At 46.0% G+C, this 24,039-nt stretch overlaps 1 protein-coding gene across 1 annotated transcript in view; it reads left to right on the top strand.

Annotated features, from left to right (window-relative positions):
* The window catches only part of LOC146786207 (cytochrome P450 2J5-like), a 438,174-nt gene that overhangs the window by 126,045 nt on the left and 288,090 nt on the right, over nt 1-24,039 (top strand). Inside the window, exon 3 of the mRNA XM_085635784.1 lies at nt 12,952-13,101. Within this exon, the coding sequence (XP_085491910.1) occupies nt 12,952-13,101 (150 nt within the window). The remainder of the gene's footprint in view (nt 1-12,951; nt 13,102-24,039) is intronic.

Raw genomic sequence — 24,039 nt, 5'->3', positions numbered from 1 at the left:
CAGGTTTTCCAGTGGCCTGTGGGACAGAGAGGGGGAGGCACTGGCCAAACTGATTTTTCCATGGGCGTGCAGCCCACATCCAACCACACCATTAGGATGGGCTTCTGAGGTCCACACACCAAGAGAGTGGTCCCGATATATTGGGAGTGGGCAGAATATAGGTAGATGCCACACTTCACAGGAAGTTCTCATCAGGCAGGAGGGAGCCTGGTAGCCCAGTGGCTAGTGACCACTAACTCCCCTAAGAGCACTTTTTGGGCATAAAAGGGGCACCCACAACTCCGATCTCGCATGACTGGAAAGACTAGATACAGAGTTAGTGCCAAAAGATTGAAAACGCTGCAACCACTGTGCAGGGCATCTGGTAGTCCAGTGATGACTGGACTTCTGCTGAACCAGTAAGGAATTCGAGGGACATTCACCCCTCTTACCAGAACCACCCCACCAGGACCATGGGCCAAGCAGTAACCCCAGACTGCACAGCATCTTCAGTATCCCACAGCCTCTTCAGCAACTTGTGTCTCCTGCAGCAGGACCAATAAATATAAGTCACTGGCAAGGGGCCACTGATGCTGGGACTGGACTTAAGACTGCTTTCCTTGAGAAGGTAACTGTTTCTTTGGCCCTTGCTGGTCTCCTTGACTGGTTCTCTGCAGAAGTTGGTTCCCCAAAGTAACGCTAAAAAACTGCATTTTGTGGTTACGTGAAAAGTCCTGATTTATTGTTTCTTGTAAAATCTATATCTCCGGGACCCTCCTTTGATATTTTTTTATTTGATGTCCATAAAATCATAAAAATATACTAACGTTATTATAAATTGGTGTTGGTTTTCTTGAGTGTATAGTTTCTTTCTTCTTTGTTTGTTTTGGTGCTGTTTAAATGCTTTACACATATTTCTTTGTGTGAGCCTGACTGCTCAGAGCCACAGTTACCCAGGGTTGAGCTATGGTTTAACAAGCGAAACCTGACTTATTAGGTAGTTGGAATATCCTATCTCTAGTAATTTCAATGAAAGGGTATTGACCTCTGAAGTCTAAAACATTGTCTAAAAGAAAGTCCTCAAAGGCACGGGATAGTAACTATAAAATTCTAACAGAGAGTTCTCTGTGGATTTTCAGAATGATTTGGTATAAAGTTTGTTGTCATTGACCATTACAGTAAGGTCTCGGTAATAAATGAATGTGTTACTGCTGTGCTATGTGAAGCAAAAGTTAGGTTGTGAATTGTTGAGCAAGTCAATGAGTCTGGATAGATTTTTGCCATCTCCAGACCAGATCATGAAGATATCATCACTATATCTTTTTCACTCCCTAATGAAAAAAAATGATCACAGAGTCCATATACACAATGCCTCAAGAGCCTCTACAAAGAGATTGGAAAATGTTGGTTTGAAAACGGCTCCCTGGATGTACCTTTGCGTAGTAATTGTAATAGCAATAGTAATTGCCCTCAGACCAGAAACAAAAAAATTGACGAGAGCAATACAAAGCAAATAAATTATGAAACAGGTAGGTACCTTTAAGGGTCCCTGTCTCTCATTAAAGAGGGCCTCCATCACCTCTATGCTTCCCGCCTGCAGAATATTAGTGTATAATGATCCAATGTCAAGGGTGGCTAAAATTTCAATCGGGTGGTTAAAGTTTAAGTCCTCAACCAAATTTATAAAATGTGTCCTGTCCTGCACATATGTTCTCGTATTAGCTTCATATTTTTAATAAACTAGCCAATGTATCTAGCCAATGGCTCTAAGATAGAGCAACAGCCTGAGAGTATTGGTGTTCCTTTGAGGTTTGGAAGCTTTTTTGTGTACTTTAGGAACTGTGTAGAGTTCTGGTGTTCTTGTTAAGGAATTCAATATCGCTCCAACTAGTTTCGGCTGTTCACTAAAGAATTTGAGCGCATCTTAAATCTCTACTAAGGGTTTGAGTTCAAGACATGCATAGTGTTCTGTGTTCCTGAGTTGGCAGTAAATCTCATTGTCACTTGGTCTTATCTTGAATCACTGTCCCTCCCTCTTTATCGGAAGATTTAATAACACTGTTGTTATGTTTATTATGCATTTATATCTGCAAAATTAATATTACAAGGGTAAATGTATGTTCCTGATTAAAGGCTAGAAATCTCTCAAGACAAAAGTTTCAAGGTTTATCACTTCTGGGGGCAACAAGGCTATGGATTGAACATAGAGCGGATGAGGAGACCAGCACCATCATGGGGTATTTCGGTGTCATGCTGTGTAAGAGAGTGCAGACATACAGGTTTCTGAGCAAATTGGATCAAAGATGATCCTCTGCAACTGCCACTGATTGATCCTCTATTTTATCTTTAACCGTATCTGCTCCTATTGGGATTAGCAGAAACAACAAACCTCCCTCTACTTCCAAATCAGATGTAACACGGGTCACAGTACATATGCCCCAGGATGCAGAAAGAGGACACCTGCTAATCACCCACCTCTATTAAATCTGTGTCATCATCTCCCTATCTGGAGAGTACCTGTGGGGAGCAGTGACAATCTGCTTAGCTTTCTCAATTCCGGACTAGGGGCCACAGGGTTTATTTACTAATGTTTTGTGGTGGAGCTTAATTTGTGCAACACAATGCAAAACATAGCTGTGAGTTACCATACTTTAGACCACAAGCACAGCACAAAATCGCTTTGCACCACACTCATTCAAGCAATAAAATATGCCCTCATGTTTCCTGCACACTTGGGGTATAGCGTTGGCTTTCTATGGCGAAGTGTATTTGCTTCACGATGGCCTGCTTATCCTATAAATGCCTAAATCATCTGACACCAGGCTACTTGTACCCTAAATTGTGGCCCTTTGAACCATCACAGCAGCCCTACATAAAATACCTACAGTTCATTTCAGCACATGAGGGTATGCTCGTTTTTTATTCAAGTTATCTGGAACTTGCACCCTGTAGAGTTCACACAAATCCAAGCTGTGTCTTTTACGTTAGCATTTTGGTATTTATTGTACATTTATTTTATTACATATTCTGTTATGTATGCTGTAAGCTTTATATCATGTAATGTGTTTACTTTTGTAAGTCTCTTCCATTCCATGCACATGCTCTGTGTTCCATGTTCCACTGGACAGGACTTGGAGGAGACATTTGCTGGAGTGAAGAGACCTGGAGAGGGCGCATCTCTATGCTGTGTTACTGGCGTTTCAACTTTAATACATTAATACTTAAACTACGAGGTCTTACAATTTTGGCGACGAGCTGGGTGCAGTTGAAACCCTAGAGAGGAGCCTGTGAAATAATTTTTGGGGAATATCTACAATTTTATGTAGTTCCTTTTTTCATGCAAACACTTCTCGTTTAATCCACGGGGAAGCGTAGAGGACGAGTGGCACCAGTAGCTGCCGGTGTTGTGGACGAGTGGCAGTGCGGGGTGGGGGGACCAGGAGACAACTAAACACATTTTTTTTAAACTTACCTGCAGCCTGCCGCATCGTGCTCTCCTCGCAGGCACAGGCTCCCAGACTCCACTGCGGCCAATCGTGATGCTACTCTCATGTCATCAGAGCAGTGTCAGGATTGGCCTGAGCGCTCTGAATTTGTGCTCCCAATGAGGCTGGGAGCCTGTGCCAGCTGTCTCCAACTCGGCAACGCAGCTGGGTTGGTGACAGCTTCAGTGCGCATGCCTGAGACGGACGGCCAAACCATCATGCGCACGGATCAAAGGGCACTTACCACTCCTCCTGCAGCCTTTCATTACCATGGCCCTGTCCCCAAAGACTCGTCAGAAAAAGAAAATAAAACAATGATAAAAGTGTTTATTATCGTTTTATAACCCCTTCCAGGCGGCAAGTCTCCCTGCTCAGCTCCCCCTGCCCTTCAACGCCAGCTGGGCGCTTTTTACCATAAATCACCACTGACAACTTTCTTGGGTGCCTGAAAAGGTCGCAGTTTATTCATCAAACATCCATTTATACATTTCAATCGGTCATGGTTATGTACACATTTCTTATCCATGTTATTTCTTTAATGATCTTGTTCCTTAGCATTTTCTTGCATTTTGGACCCAGCCGTCTCAATAACCTGGGAGGGGAGGGACCCCTATTGGGCTTCTGATTCTAGGCTTCAGTTTGCTACCGATTCGGAGGGTGTCCATCTGGACCTGTCCGGGCCGCAAGTGCTGTCCCGCTCGCCCTGTACCCTTTCATGGGCCCTCCCTTAACCCAGAGGTCCCTGCCGTGTAGCATCCCAAGGACCTTTCTTGAGCATCTACACTCCTTTCTTGCGGCTGAGTCCTTGCCCTCCTCTCCCTCTGAACCCCTGCCGTGAGGCATCCCAAGGGTCCTGCGGGAGCATTACATCTATTCTTTTATGGCGGCATGCCGCCCCTTGGCTCCCTCAGTGCCCCTGCCGTGAGGCATCCCAAGGACACTGTGAGAGCCTTCCATCTACCTTCTAGTAAGCTTTTCTCTTTTTTACTACTTTTGTTCGGTTCCCCCAGTGTTGTCTTCTTTTGTTGCCTCAGCCTCTTTATCTCGCACAGTAGGTTGGCTACCTTCTCTGGTGGCAGTCTGCATGTGCTGGCTTATGAGTCCAGCTCTATACCCAGAAAAGCCAGTTTAGTTGTGGGGCCCTCTGTTTTCTCCTGCGCCAGTGGGATGCCCAGCTCCTGGGTCATCTTTAGGAGAGTGGCGCAGTCATCAGTGTCCACCCTACCAATGAACAGAAAATCATCTAGGTAGTGGACACGCCCCCGTGGTGTGCGTGTTCCCAGTTCCCACTCTAGAAAACTACTGAAAGCCTCAAAGTGTGCGCATGATATTGAGCAACCCATCGGTAGGCACTTGTCATAGTAGTAGCTTCCCTCCAGTTTTAAACCCGACAGATGGTAGCTGTCTGGATGCACTGGCAACAATCTGAATGCTGATTCCACATCTGATTTTGCCATCAAGGCCCCTTTCCCTTCCTGCTTAATGAGGTCCACTGCATCGTCAACCGAAGTGTAGGCCACCGTGCAAGCCCCTCGCTCCAGCAAGTCGTTGATCGATCCCCCTTTTGGGTGTGAAATGTGGTGAATCAGATGAAATTTCCCCGGGTCTTTTTTGGGCATTACGCCGAGTGGCGATACTACCATGTCCTTCAACGGTGGGAGAGGGAAGGGGACCGCCACCTGGCCAAGCATCACTTCTTTCTCCACCTGCTGTTTTACTACCTCGGAGTTGTCTCCGACTGACTTTAGGTTTCTGCTTTCTCGTGCACCGTTGGGGCCCTTGTAAGGGATTGGAAATCCGTGCGTAAACCCTTTAGCTAGCAGCTGCCGGTCTGCTGGTTTGTGATAGTTTTGTAACAGATGAAGCAGCTTGCCTGTTTTTATGGGTGTTGGAAGCGTCTGTCCTCCGCCCCCTTTCCCCCTACCCCCGCCTATCGGGGCCTGTACCTCATTTCTTTGGGCCTGTCTTTGGTTTGTCTGCCCCTGGCCCTGTAGCCTGCCAGCATCGTATGGTAGGGTGGTTTCCCCCGCATGACCCACATGCGTGCTTGAACCTGCATGATGCTCCCCATTTACACTCATCTTTGTCAAATTTCCAGCATGCCTTGCTTGACTTGTTAACCATCTGTCTTTTCGCTTTAAAATCTTTTCCCTGTCCCTCGAACCTGCCCTTACTCCCATAGGGACAAAAATTACTCACTTTCGCACCAACCCCCTCCTTGGCTGCCACCATGTGCTTGGAGTAGCCCTCCATGCCTTGGCACTCCCATCCTATTGTTGGCCATACTTGCATTCTTTCCATAAATCCTTCGTCGTATTGTAGCCATGCATCCCCCTGATACTGTTGCTGCACCTTGTGCACCTTCTGTTCATAGAGGATTAGTGCTGCCGTGCTTTGTGGGAATTTTTCAATGAACACGCATGGCAGTGTCCTGAAAGCCTTCAGCCAATTTTCTATTGATCTGTCCACCCTGGGTTTCCTTTGGGCCCTCCTGTCCTCATCTTTTTAATCTTGTGTTGTTAGGTCTAAGCCTGCTTGTCGCAGTTCGAGCAGTGAAAAAATATCTATGAATTCCTTTCTCCAAATTCTCTCCTTTATTGTGAGTGGGATGAGGTTGGCCAGTCCTAACAACTTTGTTGTCGTGAGAAGGTCGCTTGGGGAGGGGTGCAGATACTCGCTCGCTGGCTTCCCATTACTTTCCTGCCCCCCACTCGCTCTGGCTGTACTTGGGCTCTCTCCCCGAAGGCCCCCGTGTGTTCTTGTGTGGCCGGCTCGCCCCTTGCCTTATTGCCCTGTCCTGCCTGGCTTAACCCGCTAGGCTCCTCACTTGTTGTCCCTTCTGCTTGTACCCCTACGTTATCCTTCTTGCTTGCTGCCGGGCTGCTTTCATGTCCCCCTGTGCCCCATGGTGTGTTCCCAGGGAATGGAGCACCCCTCCCTGGCCATTGCCACCAGGGCATCCATGGTGGTGGCTGCATAGATCCCTCCAACCAGGCCTCCCCTTGGAAATCGGGTCTCCCTTGGCCTATGCCTGTCTGCTATGGTAGGTGCATGGGCCATGTCCCTTGTATTGCCACATTGTTTCCCCCAATTTGGGTTCCCATGTTACCGTTTTGCCCCAGTTTGCTTTGGGCCCCCCACCTCCTTTTGCGCCCCCGCTCACTGCTCAGCATTCCATGCTTACCCTGAGCGCCTTTCCCGTGTCTCTCCTGAGAGGCCGCCGTGCTGGCGACAGACCCCTCCTCATCGCTGCTGTCGTCCGACTCCGAGCTGGCCGCCGTGCTGGCGACAGACCCCTCCTCATCGCTGCTGTCGTCCGACTCCGAGCTGGCCACCTGCTCCGGCGCCGCTGCATCTCTGTTTCTGGCCTTCTGGGTGCCCTTTCTTTTGATGCCTGTCCCAGCTCCGCTCCTAGGAGGGGCCGCTGTTTTGGCTGCCGGGCCCCTCTTTGCTGCCTTCTTAGGCGGCAGAGGCACTGGAGATGCTTGGCGTTTTTCCCTTTTCACGGACCCCTTCCTTGATATGCTGGTCCATCCAGCTCTGACCTTTCAGCACCACCAGGGCCCTGGCTTGTTCCAACATGGCCTGTAGATCCTCAACCAGGTCGGGTCCTGATCCCGCGTTGTGCCTCTTCCGGCCTTTCTTTGGTGAAGCTGGCCTCTCCTGTACATCCCTGAAACAGGACGGGAGCTATGTCTTCCTCCCAGTTGCCTTCTTCCTGCTGGCCATCTTTGTTTTATTCCTGCCCCGCAGATGCAGCTCCTGTGCTGCACTAGCACAGCTGCTCTTGTCTGTTTGCCCTTTATTCCACGGTGGTTCTCAGGCCCAGCGCGTGCAAGCCAGCGCTGTTCTCGGGCCGGCAGAAGTTTCCTTAGTGTCGTGCTCCTGCCCGTTTAAGAGAGCAAGCTTTCTCCAGTTAGCGCCACCCCCGGCTCTATTGAATACCGGTTAATCTCCCTTTGTTCCCTGGTGGCGGTGCAGGGAAGTGCATGCAGCGCCGGTTGGCTTGACTGGAAGGCGAGGTGGAGGCTCCGACGCGCTTCAATGACTGCAGGTGAGCCCACGAAAGACCCACGGCGTGGCGATCTCCCGGAGGGGGAAGCGGGTATCCGTGAAGCCGGACGCCTTATTTACTTTTTCTCGACGGCGGGGGTGGAGGCTCCGCACACGCTGCCCCCGTCCGATTGAAGGCAAAAGGTCGCCGCTCCCAATCCGCCGCCAGATGTCGTCCGGACGAGGAGGATGCCGCTCCGGTGATCAAACGACGATGGGAAGCATTCTGGTCGCTCTGTTATGCGGAGGTGGAGGTTCTTTCGTGCTGTCTCCCCTGCATTCGGCTGCCCGCTGGGGATGGTGGGAGTGGCGGCTCTTTTCGCCCTGCCCTGGGTCCCGATGACCGCTGGAAGATGTCCACCAAGCTTGAGGCCTGAGGTGTCTTTGTCCCGGGAAAAATGTCGTGAAACCAGCGGCTGTCTTCTTCCCTGCGATTTCCTTCAGCCGGATCAGTTTCCTTCAGCAGGGTCAGTGGGGTCGTCCAGCCAGCCGATTCTTCTCCTTCTTGTCTGAGGGGGTTTGTGTGATTACCTGGCCCGTATGCACCCTTTTATCCCCCCCTTCGCTCCCTAGCTCGCCCCCTGATTGGGGGGTTTGCCTTGTCCAAGGGGGGCCTATCCTGGCCCCCGCCGGCCTAATCGCCATGCTAATGGGGGAGGAGGCGGGCCTCCCGCCTCCGGACGGAGTTTTGGCTGGGCCTCTATTGGGTCCGGCTTCACCTCCCCGGCCCAGGTCCTTTTCCCTCTCCTGTCGCTTTGAGACTGCTGGCAGGAGAGGTGACACTCCTCAGCCAAAGCAGAGGAGCCACCGCTGAGTGGCACAAAGGAGAAGTGGAACACTGGATTTCCAAGGCATGATTATTTTGCTAAGATAATAGTCTTTACTCACTGTTCGTGGTGCATCTTTTGGCACTTTACGAGCACATTTTGTGAAGTTGCGTCCTCTGGATCTTGCAGGATACGCAGAACTTCACATTGTTATCTTTGGAATACAGTCTTCATGGAGGATTCAGCGTTGGATTTCTGCTGTGAACGTCCCAGTGTGTTTGCGGTGCGTTCTTCTGCGTTTGGGCATCACGTCTGTCCATTCACAAGTTGAAGCACCATCCATAATGTGTATATATTTTATTATATATTCTGTTATGTATGCTGTAAGCTTTATAGTGAGTCATTTTGTGTTTACCTATGTAAGTCCTTACATTCCATGCACATGCTCTGTGTTCCATGTTTCACTAGATAGGGCTTGGAGGAGACAGTTGCTGGAGTGAAGAGACCTGGTGCGGACGCATCTCTATGCTTTGTAAATGGTATTTCAACTTTAATACATTTATACTTTAACTAAGAGGTCTTCGACGTTACAATCCACACAAACAGCTTTCAAAATTGTGGGAACCTGGATTATTGTTTGGGGTGGATGGTAATCCACCACAAGTAATAATGACATTAGTCTTGTGTGATCGTGGGCGGTCGGCGGGCTGGAAAAGCTGGCAAGGAGGCCGGATATTGGGCAATGGTGAGCTTTATTGCACACAAGGCAGTTGAAAGGGGTGAATGCAGAGTTCACAACAACAAGAAAAAGTTCTCCAGCAGGAACGAAAAGGGCAAGGTGTTGGTTCACGGTCTTCCTCCTTGGTTGTCGATGTTGATACTTCAGGTACGTCACGTCAGAGGGGGACGACGAAGCTTGGTAAGTCCCAGGCGTTTCCTCGGAGGGCAGTAAGAGAAAGGAAAAGGGAGCCGTTAGTCCTGCTGAGACTCGCTATTCTATGCCGTAACCATAACCAGGGGTGAGATGGGAGAGAAAAAGATCGTGAGGGAAAAAGGAAGAGAGGGTCGGAGGTGGGGTAGAAAGCACAGAGGTGTTCGGAATGGGGGTCGTGAGGGTGGTATTTACAGGATGCTGTGCTATATAATATCTACACAGGTGGTTCGGTGACTCGGGTTGTCTTGAGTAGACGGAATATTTACACTGGGGTTGACGTCTTATACACAGAACGCCTAGCGCTGAAAGAAGGGAAACAGGTACTCACGCGCTCCGCCGTAACTCTCCTCCGAGTTACGGCCGCTCTTCAGCTACCTCCGTAGGACTCCACCAGTCTTCGGACCACTCTTCGGGTTCTCCGCCTTCTTCTTCTTCCTTCTCCACGTCTCGAGTCGATACCTCCTGCCACGATGTTCCGACGACTGCTGGTTCTCCTCTTCCGTCTTTTATAGAGCGGGTTTCCGGCAGGGAGGAGGGGCTGCCGGGGTCGAGGGGTAGTCCTTCCGGTCTGCTGTCTCTCGGGGTATGTTCCTGTAACAGAGAGAGGGGCGGGGTCGCCGTTGTCATAGGCGTTGTAGACACTGTTCCGTAGGGCAGAGTCCGGAAGGGAGTTCGTTGGAGGGGGTTCAGGCCCGGAGGGGGCCGTAATGGTCTGGTGCAGACGGGTACTTCCTCACATCTTGTTAGGCCCAGTAAGGATTTCAGTAACTTAAACCTGAGCTGATGTAATGAAAGGTCTCAGATCTCCCCGGGACCAAGGTATGTACCGTCACTTTCCCAGGGAGAGAATATCAGTTTCAAACTTATGGAATATAACATATACACAGCCCTTCCTCTAGACCAAGGTAACACACACAACACTTCTCTAGAGCGAGATATACTTTGCACATCACTTGCCAGGAGTAGAACAACTTCCTATAACACAATTACATGCCAGAAGGGAATTCACCCATCCTTCTACAACAGAATACTTGGTCAAGAAGAGTCCACACCTCCTGCTACAAGGAAAAGACGAATTGGTATATCTGGGATGTATTAGTAAATAGCACCACACGGTAAGCCAAATGCACCTAACATAGCAGACTCTAAGATATCAACAGTATGATTGAAACACAATCAAGACAAATATATATGTAGAAATATATATGTATGGATATAAGAAGGAAAGGAAAGAATCAGCAAAGAATCAAGAGACAGTTAGTAGCAGAGACACCTCACCTACTGCTTCATCATTTCACCCCACTTTGCTCAAGGGGAGTCCATTGCTTGAACCGGGTGAATTTTTCAGAGGTGACACCAGCCGCCCCCACTCTTCCGTGACAACACATCTGCTCCACGGCGTGAACTTCCACCAGTCCAGTGTAGGCTCCCTTTTTAATACAAATTCAAACACAACGAAGCTTCTAGCAAGCCTCGCCCCCTCGTTCGCATGAGAGCCTGTACCAGCCTGCTCCAAGGCCACTGCATCGGTTGATCAGGCCTTTGCTATGGCTCTGAGACAGACCAGGTACATTCCTCTGATTAGAACCAGTTATCTCTAGTCAGTAAAATGCAAAAAACAGGAGAAGAGCAAAACATGCCCTCCCCACCCCTGCAGCTTCGTGCAGGCACAGAAAATAGCTTCAGTCATGAAAATGGAGTTAGTTAAGCCATGCACACAAAGGCCCAAAGCAAGATGGAATCAAAAAAGCAAGGATGACATGAAACCATGTCAACGGCAATAGTCAGCACTGCCATAAAGCAAGGTAAAGTCAGAAATCAGAATGACATGAAGCCATGTCAAAGGCAATAGTTCAACCCATAATTCACATAACCCAAATAACACTATAGACTTTATCCCTCAGTATACAACATTGAGCACATGTGTGCACCACCAACCCCAACACTGCACCTCAACATCCCATACCGTATATTCTTGGCAAGACTATTCTACTAAAAGACAGCAAGATTACAGGACAGAAGAGAAGCAGGCATATGCAAACACATCCTACATTAAGGCTAGGGTAACATAACACACTTAAGTCAGTACAAAATGGGGGTGGTTGAGGGTCATCATAGGGTGTCAGACCACAAAAGTGGCTCATTCATTACAGCTGAATCCCTTGTAGCTATGCCACAGAGCAGATAGGCTTAACTGAGAAATAAAATGTGTGAAGCATTTAGAAGTACCAAAACAGTTAAAAAGTCGAAATCGCATTATAACATAATATACCACAGCAAAACAAAACATAACATATCATGACATGACATACATTACAGTCCAAATTATAAAAATACAGAATTTTAATGGCTAAAATCACACCAAAAATGAATTCAATTTTCATGCCAAAAAGCACAAAGTGCCAACTCCGTACAACTGGCCATGCTAGACCGGGATACATGGAGAGTGGGTCAGATAATAAGCCCAGGTAGGTCCTGGTCAAACAGTTACCTTCGTACTCGGACATTTTTCTGGAGAAAAGGTGGTTGTCCATGAGTCGTCAACCGTGCAAGCTGGATCTGAGTTGAGGTTTGACGATACTGGGTGGCTGAATGGTGCGGTCCCAATGCAGTCGTTGACGAAGGTGGGAAAGTTCAAAGCAGAAATTGATGCAGATTCAGTCCTGAAGATTCAGTTACTTTTTATCAAAATAAGGGGTAATCAAAGAATGTTAAATTACATAAACAAGTTTATATAGTACAACGTTTGCCTATTTGACATGCGTCCTGACACTAAAGAAGGAGTGTACTAGCTAAAGACCTCCAATTTGTGCAAAGATCCAAGTCTTACACTTTTTCTTTTATTTTTAATTAATTTTATGATTTCCCCCCAAAAAAAGAATTCCAAGATATGGCTGCTAAGTAAGAGAAAAATGTCCCACCTAAGCAGATACAATGGATGTGGGGGAGAGCCAGCAAGTGGCTGGACGAAGGCCGTTGTAAGTCCGAAGGCTGATAGATTGAATAATAACCCTGGCCGTAGTTTGCGTAGTAGCGCTACGCATAGCTATGCGAAGTGCACTTCGCACTACGCAAGCTACACGAGCTGCGTAGTGCGGTAGGGAAAATGCTGTTCGCACTGATTGCACAGTGCCGGATGCATGGCCGCACTGTGCAATCATTGCAAACGGCATCTTGCACAGTGCAAGCGGTCGTTTTCTGCCGCTCGAGTAGATATGTACTCGAGCGGCAGTTTTCTCAACGCGGACTGGTAGTTTTTTTATCGTGAGTTGTCGCGAGCATACGTGACCACTCGCAATGAGAAACCTGACCTCCCCGCGTTGAGAATCTCGCCTGGAGGTTTATTTCCCATGCTCGCTATTGGCAACTTGATGTTGCTGATCGCGAACGAGGTAAAAGTCTCGCCGGGATGTCATTTAGCCCGCTCGCGGTTGCCAACTTGACGTTGAGGACCGCAAGCAAGCAAAAAATGACCGCTATGTTTTTTTGCACTGTGCTACGTGCAATTCGCGTAGCGCGTATTTGCGCAAATTACACAACCTATGCGAGCGTAGCGTAGTCCTCCGCCCAGGGTTAGTGAATAACCTGCTCAATCATAAACTGTATTACAGATATGCCATTCATTCATAGCAGTGCGCTTGTCCCCACTCTTACTAATTAATCCATTGACCTTTGCCATTTTTATTGACAACCATGCAGAAATGTCCCCATTAAAGAATTTATGTATCCACAGGTGTTGTCTCGGCCACTGGTCACCCTTGGAGGCAGCAGAGACGTGCAAGTACAATCATTCTGCGCAGCCTAGGCATTGGGCAGAAGAGAATGGGGAACCAAATACAAGATGAGGTGCAACACATGGTAGAGTTCCTCACCTCTCAAGAAGGTTTGTATATGGATCAACTGGATATATTCATTTAAGAAATCTCTAAAATGTTCTGAGTTTTGAATTGTACCTGGCAATTTTCTGGATCATTTAGGTTTCATTTAGAGACTAGTACAATCATGCGCACTTGTTTTTTTGTAAACTAAAGATAGATGCATAATATAGCTTATGATTCTCAACATTTTTTACACCAATTCAGGATTTGTGAGTGTTCCTCTGTAGTACCTTTTAGAATGGGTTAGGAAAATGTGTGTTGTCAGGGAATAGGAAGTTGAGTGGCCTTTGAACAAAATGGACATACATTAATAGGGAATCAGTGTCAAGCCACAGTATTCCAACTTTGTGGATATTCACAAAGATTCACTGTGCATTTTCCAATCTTAAATGCACATATATAGTTACCCCAGGCTACTATGAGTTTCTACCTTAATGTTACATGTTTTGTATTGCATGCTGAGAAAATGCAGGGTGAGGACTGACAGAAAGAGGCTTGTGTTTTTAATCACTGCTTATGCATGGGAAGTGTGGTGAATCACAAAGCAAGGACATATAGTTGAAAATTAAAAGAGTAAATGTGAATCTATCCCCATGAACCAAGGACCGATTTGCCAGAATATTTCCTATATAATTAGGCTATATGCACTTGGGTGTCGAAGTTAGGTCAAGGACAAAGGCATGTGTATTTGATTTAGTAAAAAAAAATGTCTACACCTTTGTTAGAACTGAGATTCCTGGATGGCTGAGGTATGCACTCAGGCAGGCAGGAATAACCACTCTAGTCAGAGTAGGCTACGTAAGTACACATTAAAGATAGCCTGTTCTCATCCTCTGGTAGTTTGGCACAGAGCAGTCAGGCTTATCTAAAGAGGCAATATGTCAAGTACTTGTGTAACACACACACACAGTAACACAGTGAATGCACCACAAAAGAAAGACTCCACACAAGTTTAGAAAAATAAATTGCCATACTTTGAACAAAACAGACCAACATGACAAAAATAAAATGTTTAGAAGATATTGAATTTCAAAAGAATAAGTTGAAAAATTGCACCTAGAAGCAAATAGCTTCTTAGAGGTTACATGAGGTCACACTGGACCAGAGAAAAATCGAAGTATGGGCCAACCAGAAAGTAGCGCATGCTGACTACAAGACCCATGCAGGCCCTGGAGAAGAAAAGTACCTTTCCTGGTTGCAATAGCGAGATGCGTAATGAGATTAATCGATTTGGGTCCCGCAAGTCGAGGATGCACTGATTTTCTCTATGCGCTGATGGCGATGCGTTCGTTCTGTGAATGGGTGTTGGAGTGGAGAGCCGTTGAGCGGTACGGCGAGTTTCTTTTATGCAGTTGAGGGTATGTGTCAATCTCTCCAAGCTGCAGTGGCGACGATACACTGTCGGAAAGAGTCAATCTAGGGAGGCAAAGCGCTGTTTCTGATGCGATGCGACGATTTTACTTCTGCAACCGGGCTAAAACGCCACTTCTGCTACACACAGGCAGGGGATGCATCGAAGTCCATGTTGCAAGTACCTGGGCCACCTCCAGTAACTAGGCACAGGAGCAGGACTAGAGACTTTGATATCCCTGAGCCTCAAACAACAGGAGGCAAGCCATCAAGCCCTTGGAGCACACTTGGAGATAAGGCAGAGTCCAGCTTTCCTCAGCAAATTTAGAAAGTGCAGGGTAACAAGCAGAAAAGCAGGCTTTCCAGATCAACAGTCCAGTTGAGTCCTTTAAGCAGCACAGCAGTTTTTCTGGCAGAGCTTTAGTTACAAGTCCAGTAGTGGGTGATTTTAGGGGTCAAAGACCCAGTACTTTTACCCAAAAAGTGCCTTTGATGTCGGGGTGACTTCAAAGCAGCTCCTAAAAGTGCACAGGCTCTCCTTTTAATGCAGCCCTGTCTGTCAGACTATCTATGGAGGTAAATCGTCTCTTTGTGTGGGGCAAAGGACACTATTCAGTAAAGTGTTATCCCCTCCCTTCTATACTGCCCAGGCAGGGCCATCAGAATGGAGATATATGTAGATGGGTTCTCAAACACACCTATCCTTCCTGTGTTTGTGGCTGTCTAGAGGGAATGCACAACATGTAGATGACACCCAACACAGACGTGTATTGGAGACAATCTGCAAGGGATACAGAGCAGTAAGTGCAGAAAAATGTCCACTTTTATAAAAGTGGCATTTCTAAAACAGCAATGTAAAATCCAACTTCTCCAGTAAGGAGAATCTATCGTTACCATTCCAAAGATATAAAACATGAAGTAACTACTCCTTTCCGATCAGTAACTACCACTTAAAAGTGTATAAGGGAATTCCCAAAACTAACCCATGAGAGGAGTAGGTCTCACAGTGGTGAAAAACTAATTTAGCTTATTGTCACTACCAGAACATGCGAAATACAAAAGTACCTACCCTTTGGATTCACAGCACCTGGCCCTTTGGGCTACCTAGGCCTACCTTAGGGGCAGTTTATATGTAGTAAAATTGGAGTTTAAGGTTCAGCAAGTAGGTCTAAATGCCAACTCAAAGTGGTTGTAAACTTCACACATAGGCCCTGCAATGGCTGGCCTGAGACAGGGTTGAAGACGTACTTATGTGGGAGGCACAATATGCGCTGAAGGCCCACTAGGAGCATTTAACTAAAAGGTCTTGGGTATATGGATTACCACTTTACAAAGGACTTACAGGTAAATTAAATATACCAATCATGTACTCATGAATTACACACATGATTAGGGAAGAAGTACATGCACTTTAGCACTGGACAGCAGTGGTAACGTGCTCAGAGTCCTAAGGCCAGCAACACGAATCAGCTAAACATGAAGGTGAAAAGCAAAAGGTTTGGGGGAAGAACACCCTAAGGATGACAGGTCTGACAACCTTCTTTCTGTGCATTCCAAACAATTAGTCACTTGTGTTGATTTGATTCCTGCGCAATGTGGAGGAAATCTTCCCTTGTCTGCATGGCAACTCCTGATACTTCACCTTTCCTGGACCCTGGTGTGACACTGCTATTTAGTGTGACAGTGGAGTGTGAGTGCTCAGGCTCCAAAATGACATTGGTAAAATTGTTTTCAGCTAGTTGGTCTATTTAAATTGACTGCCATGGTATATGCTCAGAAACTGCACCAGTGGCATGGAAGTCAAATGTCGTATGTGGGCCGCAGTGAATATTTATACCATCAACATACATGACAAAAACATATGGCTGCCAGGACTGCCACTGTGCTTTGGCTGGGCTGCATTTTTAAAGCACTGCAGAGGTACCAGGAAGGGACACATGCTTCACCCCAAAAGTATGCATTGTAAGTTCACGTGGAGGGGACAGGGAAGGGTGCATCGAACAGTTTCTTAAAATGGCACACTACCTATTTGAAATAGGTGTCCTTTCAGTAACTGAAGACCTAAAGACTGTTTTCCACTGTGTAGATGTAGGCTGCCTTCCCCAAGAACAAACCTAGGTATGCTGCAAATGATAATTTCTCTGACTATGACAATGCTAGCAAATAATTCAAGGTTGTAGTCCCCTTAGTTTCAAACCATGACTTAATAGTGGAATCAGATTTGCAGTAACTTTAGTGGAAGGTATCTTTACAAAAATGTGCATTGTTCTATGTCAGCCAGAACTGCCTTAAAACTAGTTTGTCTACTCATCACACCTCTAGAGGGCAAATCACAGTCTTAGCTAGAGTTAACAACACTGCCTTCCAGAACAAAATAGACTAGCCTCTGGGTCCAGGAAGGCCGGTGAAGTTTCAACAATCACTTAGCAAGTCTAATTTAGGGATGAGGCAGGAAGATATGGCAGAACAAAGGACTGCCTTGAACCCACTTCTCGTGACTTAGAGATAAGAAATGGGTCTGCTCCTATTTAATCCTAGAGCCCCGCTAGACCTCTTGCAACTAACCTCACAAGAGGAGGAACACAGTTTAAAAAATCCGTAGTATCTTTCACGTAAGGGTCAATTTTAGGGACCTACAGTTTGATGAAGCAATCTACAAATTCACATTGAGATTCAAAAACAGAACCACAGCCTGAAATAATGGACGTACCAGGTGGTTCTTGAAGGTTCTTTGGGAAGAGTTAAATGACCGAGCTTATAGGGTGTGGTCTAATCAGGTCTATATGGGTTTTATAGTTTGTGGTCCATTCATATCTATTCAGTACATTTCCACTAATGTAATCTGCGAATATGGCTCATTACCTCAGGATGTAATACATTGCGTGCTTTTACAATGCGGTCGTTACAACGACAACGTTGTTAGTACGCGATGCATTTATATCGCAAGCCATTACAACGACTTGCACTAGGGGACGACCTGGACTTAGGAATAGTATTATTTAATATTCCTACTCGAGTTTGCGCAACAGTAGGGAAGGTGTTGGAATTCATTTGCAATACCTCAGCGCCCCCTATTGCAAGTCCTTGTAATGACTTGCGATGTAAGTGCATCCCGTACTAACAAGGCAGTTGTAACGACTGCGTTGTAATAGTAGCGCGATGTAATGACAGCATTGTAAACACTATTTCGCGTAACCTGCATATAAATCTGTCAGTGATCTAACAGATTTCAAGTTCAAAGAAAATGGAAGGTGCACTCGTCGCGGAGTCAATCAATCCAACCAGATTTGTTCCAAAATTACTTTTTTATTTAGTCAATCTTAAAACTGGCACACAGCCGCCAACGCGTATTGCCCCCAATTGCCAGAGGGGACTTTGGCAGGGCTCTTAAATGTCCAACTGATTAGTTGAAATCGTATGAATTGTAGGTAAGTATAAACCTCAGAAGGCACAGTCAGCCTCAGGTAAGCGATAGACATGTGTGATGGAAACTCACACCCAAGGGATAGGGGATTCCAAGTATCCAAAATTAATCTGAAATGTATAAAAGTCCAAGGAACTACTTTAACTTCGAGGGACTTAATAATTAAGCGGCCTGTACACTAACGTGGTCCAATGTAGCAGCATGATAACTGGCAGGGCCTAACAGATTTCATCTTGTAAATTATATGCTGGATTGTAAAATGGGTTTTTGTAGTGAGCAGCATTACTTAGTTGTCTAATGATCTCTTTTTCATATTCACATAGTTTTGGATTATGATAGCTACCGTTTAGTCAGCAGGTGTTATGTAATGTCCAGATCATGTCTTACTATCATTAGGGCTATGCCTCCTGCTCAAGAGATTTTGTATAGAACAAATGTCTTGTGTTTCTCACGTTCATTTACTTGATTAAGGAACACATTTTCAGAAGCCAGAATTTCAGCAGGCAAGGGGTTTGATGAAGTATAGAATGTTGTGGAGAGAGACATACCAGTGTCAATTGTGTCCCTATTTTCTTGCTTTTATTTAAAGAAATGTCATAATCTGATCGTCCTAAAAAGTTGAAATAAGTCACTTCAGGTCTCTCTGAAATTACAAACACTAATTCTTTACTCAGGATCATGTGCTGATCTTAGTTGAGTATATGTGAGGAAATGTTAAAAAGAGGAGATCTTTTATCTATTTGGAGGATATTCCTACAAATAGAAGTATTGGTTGCATGTCTATCTCTCCCCTGGCTGATACTGACCTCTTTGCCATCCACACTGTCCTCCTCTGCCTCTCTCTTCCTATCTGAGTGTTGTAATCTAAAAGAGGTAGTGGGCCAGAGGAGATATAAGCCGGACTAGGTGCACTTGGTACCAGTTTATCTTAATCATAAAAAAACAATGAGGAAGCAGGCAAGGATAATATTTTATATTCCCCACCACTGTAAACAGAAATCTCTGTGCTGCCAGCAGGGAACAATCAATGCTCAGATTTATTTATTTTTACCTACATTAACTGAGGGAAAGTCATCAATTGCTTGTTATAGATCATCAAGGGCTGCATTTGCGTTTCAGCAGCATTCTCTCTCCTAATCTTTCCTCAAGACCAGCAATCTCTTGTCTAAGATTTACTAGTACCTCTAATCTGTAGCTATGTCTGATACAATACCATCCAGTATTGTGGCACTTCCCTCTCTGATCGGTGCTTGTTCTGTATAAGAACCCTGCGCATCTGCTTCAAACTCATGGGATACAGAAAAAGGATTGTAGTGATTTGACTGCAGTGGCAGTTAGGGGCTGATTTAGATCTTGGCGGATGGGTTACTCCATCGCAACGGTGATGGATATCCTGTCCGACGAAATATAAATCCCATTGAATATAATGGGATTTATATTTCACGGACGGGATATCCTTCACCTTTGTGATGCAGTTACCTGTCTGCCAAGATCTGAATCAGTTCCTTAGTCATCCTACTGGCTAACATCCGGGATGTTGATATTAAAGCACCTGTTTTTACCAGCTCTTTGAAGCATTGCGTTAGTATCCTGTCAACTCCGTCTCAAGTATCTTGAGCAATTGTTGGATATAAACCTACATTCTTCAATTTCTCATTTTTTATAACAATGATTGATACATTCTTTTCTTGGTATTTTATAGGTATTATAACATCCTTGGTTGTATATTGATTTGCTATTATTGAAAACCTCATAAAGATTTTAGAAGGTTCTTGATGTATATAATGTTCATGATAACCTTGGGTGCAGGAGTGTTTTAAGCACAATTGTACATAAACATACAATTTGGTGAACTGCACCATCTTCACTATAATCAATACTTGTACAGTACTTTCATTGATCTATGATAGAGATGTTGTTCTACTGAAAAGAAAAGCGAGGCTCATATATAAGTTTTTAAATATAGTTTTGATATATATTTGTCCAGCAGATTTATTCCATTACCAATGATTTCTTTAAAGGGTTGTATCATAAATGAGTCCTATGGGTCATGTGTTGTACATGATATTGTAAACATGAATGCCGAGGCAAAGAAGCTATCTGGAGGCACACTGACACCGTAGGATATGCTCCTCCAGGGTATGCTCAGGCTGTGAAGAAAGCATCAGAGAGTGAGCTTGAGGTCAAAAGGCTACCAAGGAGAATTGCACACAGCACTGAGCTCAGAAGGCAGCCGAGGGCGGGAGTTAGAGGAGAGGCGCGAGTTGAGAATAGAGAGAGAGAAAGAACTCTCACCTTGGACGCCCAAAGGGGAGGAAGAACAATGCATTCTCTCCCAGAAATAGCCAGAGCTTGGCCCTAGGCTCCACATGAGGATGAGCCCAGGGAAGAGTCAGAAGAGAGGCCCCTAACAGAAAACCGAACTCCATCTGGTTGTCTGCATAGGAAAGTGACACACCAAGAAACAAGAGATCATGGTAGCCTGACTGAAACTGGGGAGACGGTGACTGATTTCCTACATAGAATGAGGGATCGATGGGGACAAGAGACAGGACAGCCCAGACTGGCAAATGTCCCCAGTTTGAATTCTTCTACAACATCCACAAAACGGGACTGACCACTGAGGGACAGAGTGGATTAGATGGCGCAGTAGGGCTAGGCACTAAACTTTAGTGAGGAATACAGGCCCACAGATTACACTACACCGAATATGCATATACACTATTACCGAAAAAGACAGGAGAAGGACAGGGAAAAGCAGGAGCAAGCCCAAAAAAGACAACAATAAGATGGTCCAACAAAAATGTAAAAAGACAGCCCTTGAGAGGCGGCTAATGTACAAACAGCACCAGTCTTGAGAGGAGCTCCACCTCTTGACCCCAGAGGGTATCCACCTAGTCCTAGAGGCAGAGGTCAGGGAAGCTGGCTTAAGCCAGACCACATAGAGTGCTACTATTGTCACGGAATGGGCCACATGGCTGACCAATAGCACCTACAAAACACATTACAAGCAGAAAGGAATAATCCCAGGACAATCTCCACAGAACACCCATCCTCAAAATCAAGCCCAGAGCAACGGAAATGCATTGTACAATCAGCCTCAGGGAAATCAGGCAACAGCCCCCCCCACCTTAGCAGGGGCTGGGTGGATGGCCGAGCATATGGTGACAGCCATATCAAACAGGGAGCTTACGATAGCAAAGACCGGAGCCACAGCATCAGCAGGAAGAGGTGACTGTCTGGGGAGGCAATGCCCTTGCACAATCACAGAATGCAAAAACGCAGTAAGTCCAAAACCGTCCCCCAACATGAAGTAAGCCCTTCATACAACTTCCAGATACATTCCCTTACCTGCATTCGCAAACAACTTTTTTGCAGTACACTTTATTGATCGGGAATCTGTACTAGAGCTCACCATCCAAGTGCCCGTCAGGGGCCACTCCATCCCTCTGTTGTTGATCCCCCGGTGTGGGGTTGGATGGCCACACCCCTGGGGGAAAGACGAGGGGGTAGTGTGGCCCGATTGGTGCATAAAAAACAGCACCCAGGTCCATTCATACAAATCCAGCCTTGGACTAACTATGTCTCACCAGCCCCAGGGTTTCCACCAAATGGAGGCTCCCTTACAGTTCCAAAATGAGGCAAATTCTTCAGTGTTGGGAGCCAGGTTTCCCAGACACCTAGGACAAAAGATGTCCTCAAAACTAAGAAGCAAGCAACCACATGACACCCAGTCCATAGAGAAAATCCTTTAGCATTACTCGCATCAGGCCGATCACAACGTGTCCTAACCGCACACCCAACTCTCGTCTAAAGCAGGCACAATCCCAGTTACTCCCCTGCAGAGCCATAGAGGGGCCACAAACAACTCCCGACTACCTCAAGTACACTATGTTAGAACCAGCCCAAAGGCACAGGTAAACGCCCAACCCATCCAGCACAAAGAAACCCAAAAGTATCCCCAAAAAACTGAACATTCCAGAAAAAGGGAGTAACCCAATCAGCAAACTCCATTTTAGGAGAACCTCTTTACAAGCTATGTGCAGAGATCAGAGGGACATGCACATGACAATGGAAACTTCACGAGGACCCACAAAGACCCTAAAAATCATCCTTAAACATCCACTCCCCTTCTCATTGCACTACACATATGCAGGTCAAAAGGATACCCCCCACACTGATAAAATGGCACACACATGCACATTTAAAGGAAGCAGCCTGCAAAGTAAAGTACTGTGCCCTGCCATAGCGAGTTGGGGACCAAAATACTCACAGAATAACCCTACATTGATCAAACCACACCATTCCCTAAAAATACTGCCACCTCCTTCTGGTACCCCACTTAAACGTTTCACACATAGCAAAGCTACAGAATATACCCCTAAAAAAGAAGGCACATGAATCTTCAATCAATCAATCAGGATTTATGAAGCACGGCTAATCACCTGATTGGGTATCCAGGCACCTGCAGGTCCCAGAGGCTTATTCGAGCAGCCAGGTATTGAGTGCCATTCGGAATTCCGCAAGCGAGGTGATAGTCCAGAGGTACGTGGAGAGGCTGTGCCAGGACTTTGCTGCAATGTGGGAAAAGGAGCGTCCTCCACTTCTGCTTTGGTAGATATGGAGAGTAAGGGCGAGTGAAAGGAAAGCGTAGCAGAGCGTAGTTTTCTAAATGGTTGGTGGAAGTTCAGGCGGTGGTTAATGTATGTGGGTCCTTGGTTGTGTAGAGGCTTGTGTGCATGGGTCAGCAGCTTGAATTGGCATCTCTCTGTATGGGAAGCCTGTGGAATTGACTGAGGTGGGGTGTGATGTGGATTCAATGAGAAGGGTTGTGGATGAGTCAGTCTGCAGCTTTCTGTATGGTCTGAAGTTTTTGTAGGAACAGTGCGGCGACTCCTACATAGAGGGTCTTGCTGTAGTCCAGTCAGCTGGTATTGAGGGCCTGTGTCACGGTGCGTCTCGTGTGTAGGGGTAGCCTTATCTGTGATCAGCTGCAGGCAGTTGTTCTTCATCCAATCGGCGATGTGTGTCATGCATCTGTGGAAGTTGGTTCTGATGGTTGTGGGGTCGTCAGTGATTGAGAGGATGAGTTGTGTGTCATCTGCATAGGAAATTATGTTGAGACTGTGTGATCTGAAAATGTTGGCCAGCAGGGTCATACATGCATTGAAGAGTGTGGGGCTGAGGGATGAGCCCTGGGGGACACTGCAAGTGATCTCCTTGGGTTCAGAGGTAAAAGGTGGGAGGTGAATCCTCTGGGTCCTTCTAGTGAGGAAGGAGGTGATCCATCTGAGCACATACCCCACGTTGCCAAAATGGTGGAGTCTTTCGATCATATGCAGTGGAATACAGTGTTGAAGGCTGCCGAGAGATTGAGAACTCTGTTGATGCTCTCCCAGCCCGTACATTTAATTAAACCAACTTGTTCCTGTTTTGTCAAACGCCTCTTGTCTTTTCATTTTTCATGTTTGATTTAGACACATAATTGCACTACACAACTCGTTAAAGGTAACAGGCCCTTGCTACTTTGAATCTTGAAAGGCTTACTGGACCTCTATGTGCTATTTCTTTGGGAGGCATCTACAAGAAAGTGAGGGAAAATGTTCGTAATTACAAGACAAACCTAAGTCATTGAAAACAAAATTCCCATAGAGCACACCTGAGAAATTTGTAAAAGTGTTCATTACTAATGTTATGAAAAAAACTAAATCTAATCACTCCAAAGTGTTCGAAATTGTGAGGGTTCGGAAGTCTTTAGTTCTTTTAAACAATGGGTCATAGTGGAGTACAACAAGTCTTGCAACATTTAAAGGGGACACTCAAATGCGGACTTTAATGAGCATTATGTAAATTCAAGAATGGTGGATCCTGACTTTGGGAGTTGTGATTTGGAGTATGGTTTCCCATTCCCTGTGTGTCTGAGCTAGTGCCTGGAATGCTAAGCTTGAATGATGTACTAGAATGATGGTGTATGTGGGCAGAGTAGAATCTAGCAGAACATGACAGTTGGAGGGTGAAAGGAGCCCTGACAGGACCTGCTTGCTAATGCTGTGACCTAGGGCCAAACACAAAATAAAGAAGTTACTGACTCTGCCATTGAACTTCAACATTTTGTTCAATGGTTTAAGAGCTTGCGTGAAAATGCAGCAAGACTGCGGTGGCAGTTAAG

Source organism: Triturus cristatus, chromosome 11 (assembly GCF_964204655.1).
Source record: "Triturus cristatus chromosome 11, aTriCri1.1, whole genome shotgun sequence".
Taxonomy (NCBI): Eukaryota; Metazoa; Chordata; class Amphibia; order Caudata; family Salamandridae; genus Triturus; species Triturus cristatus.
This window is presented reverse-complemented; position numbering and strand designations above follow the sequence as displayed.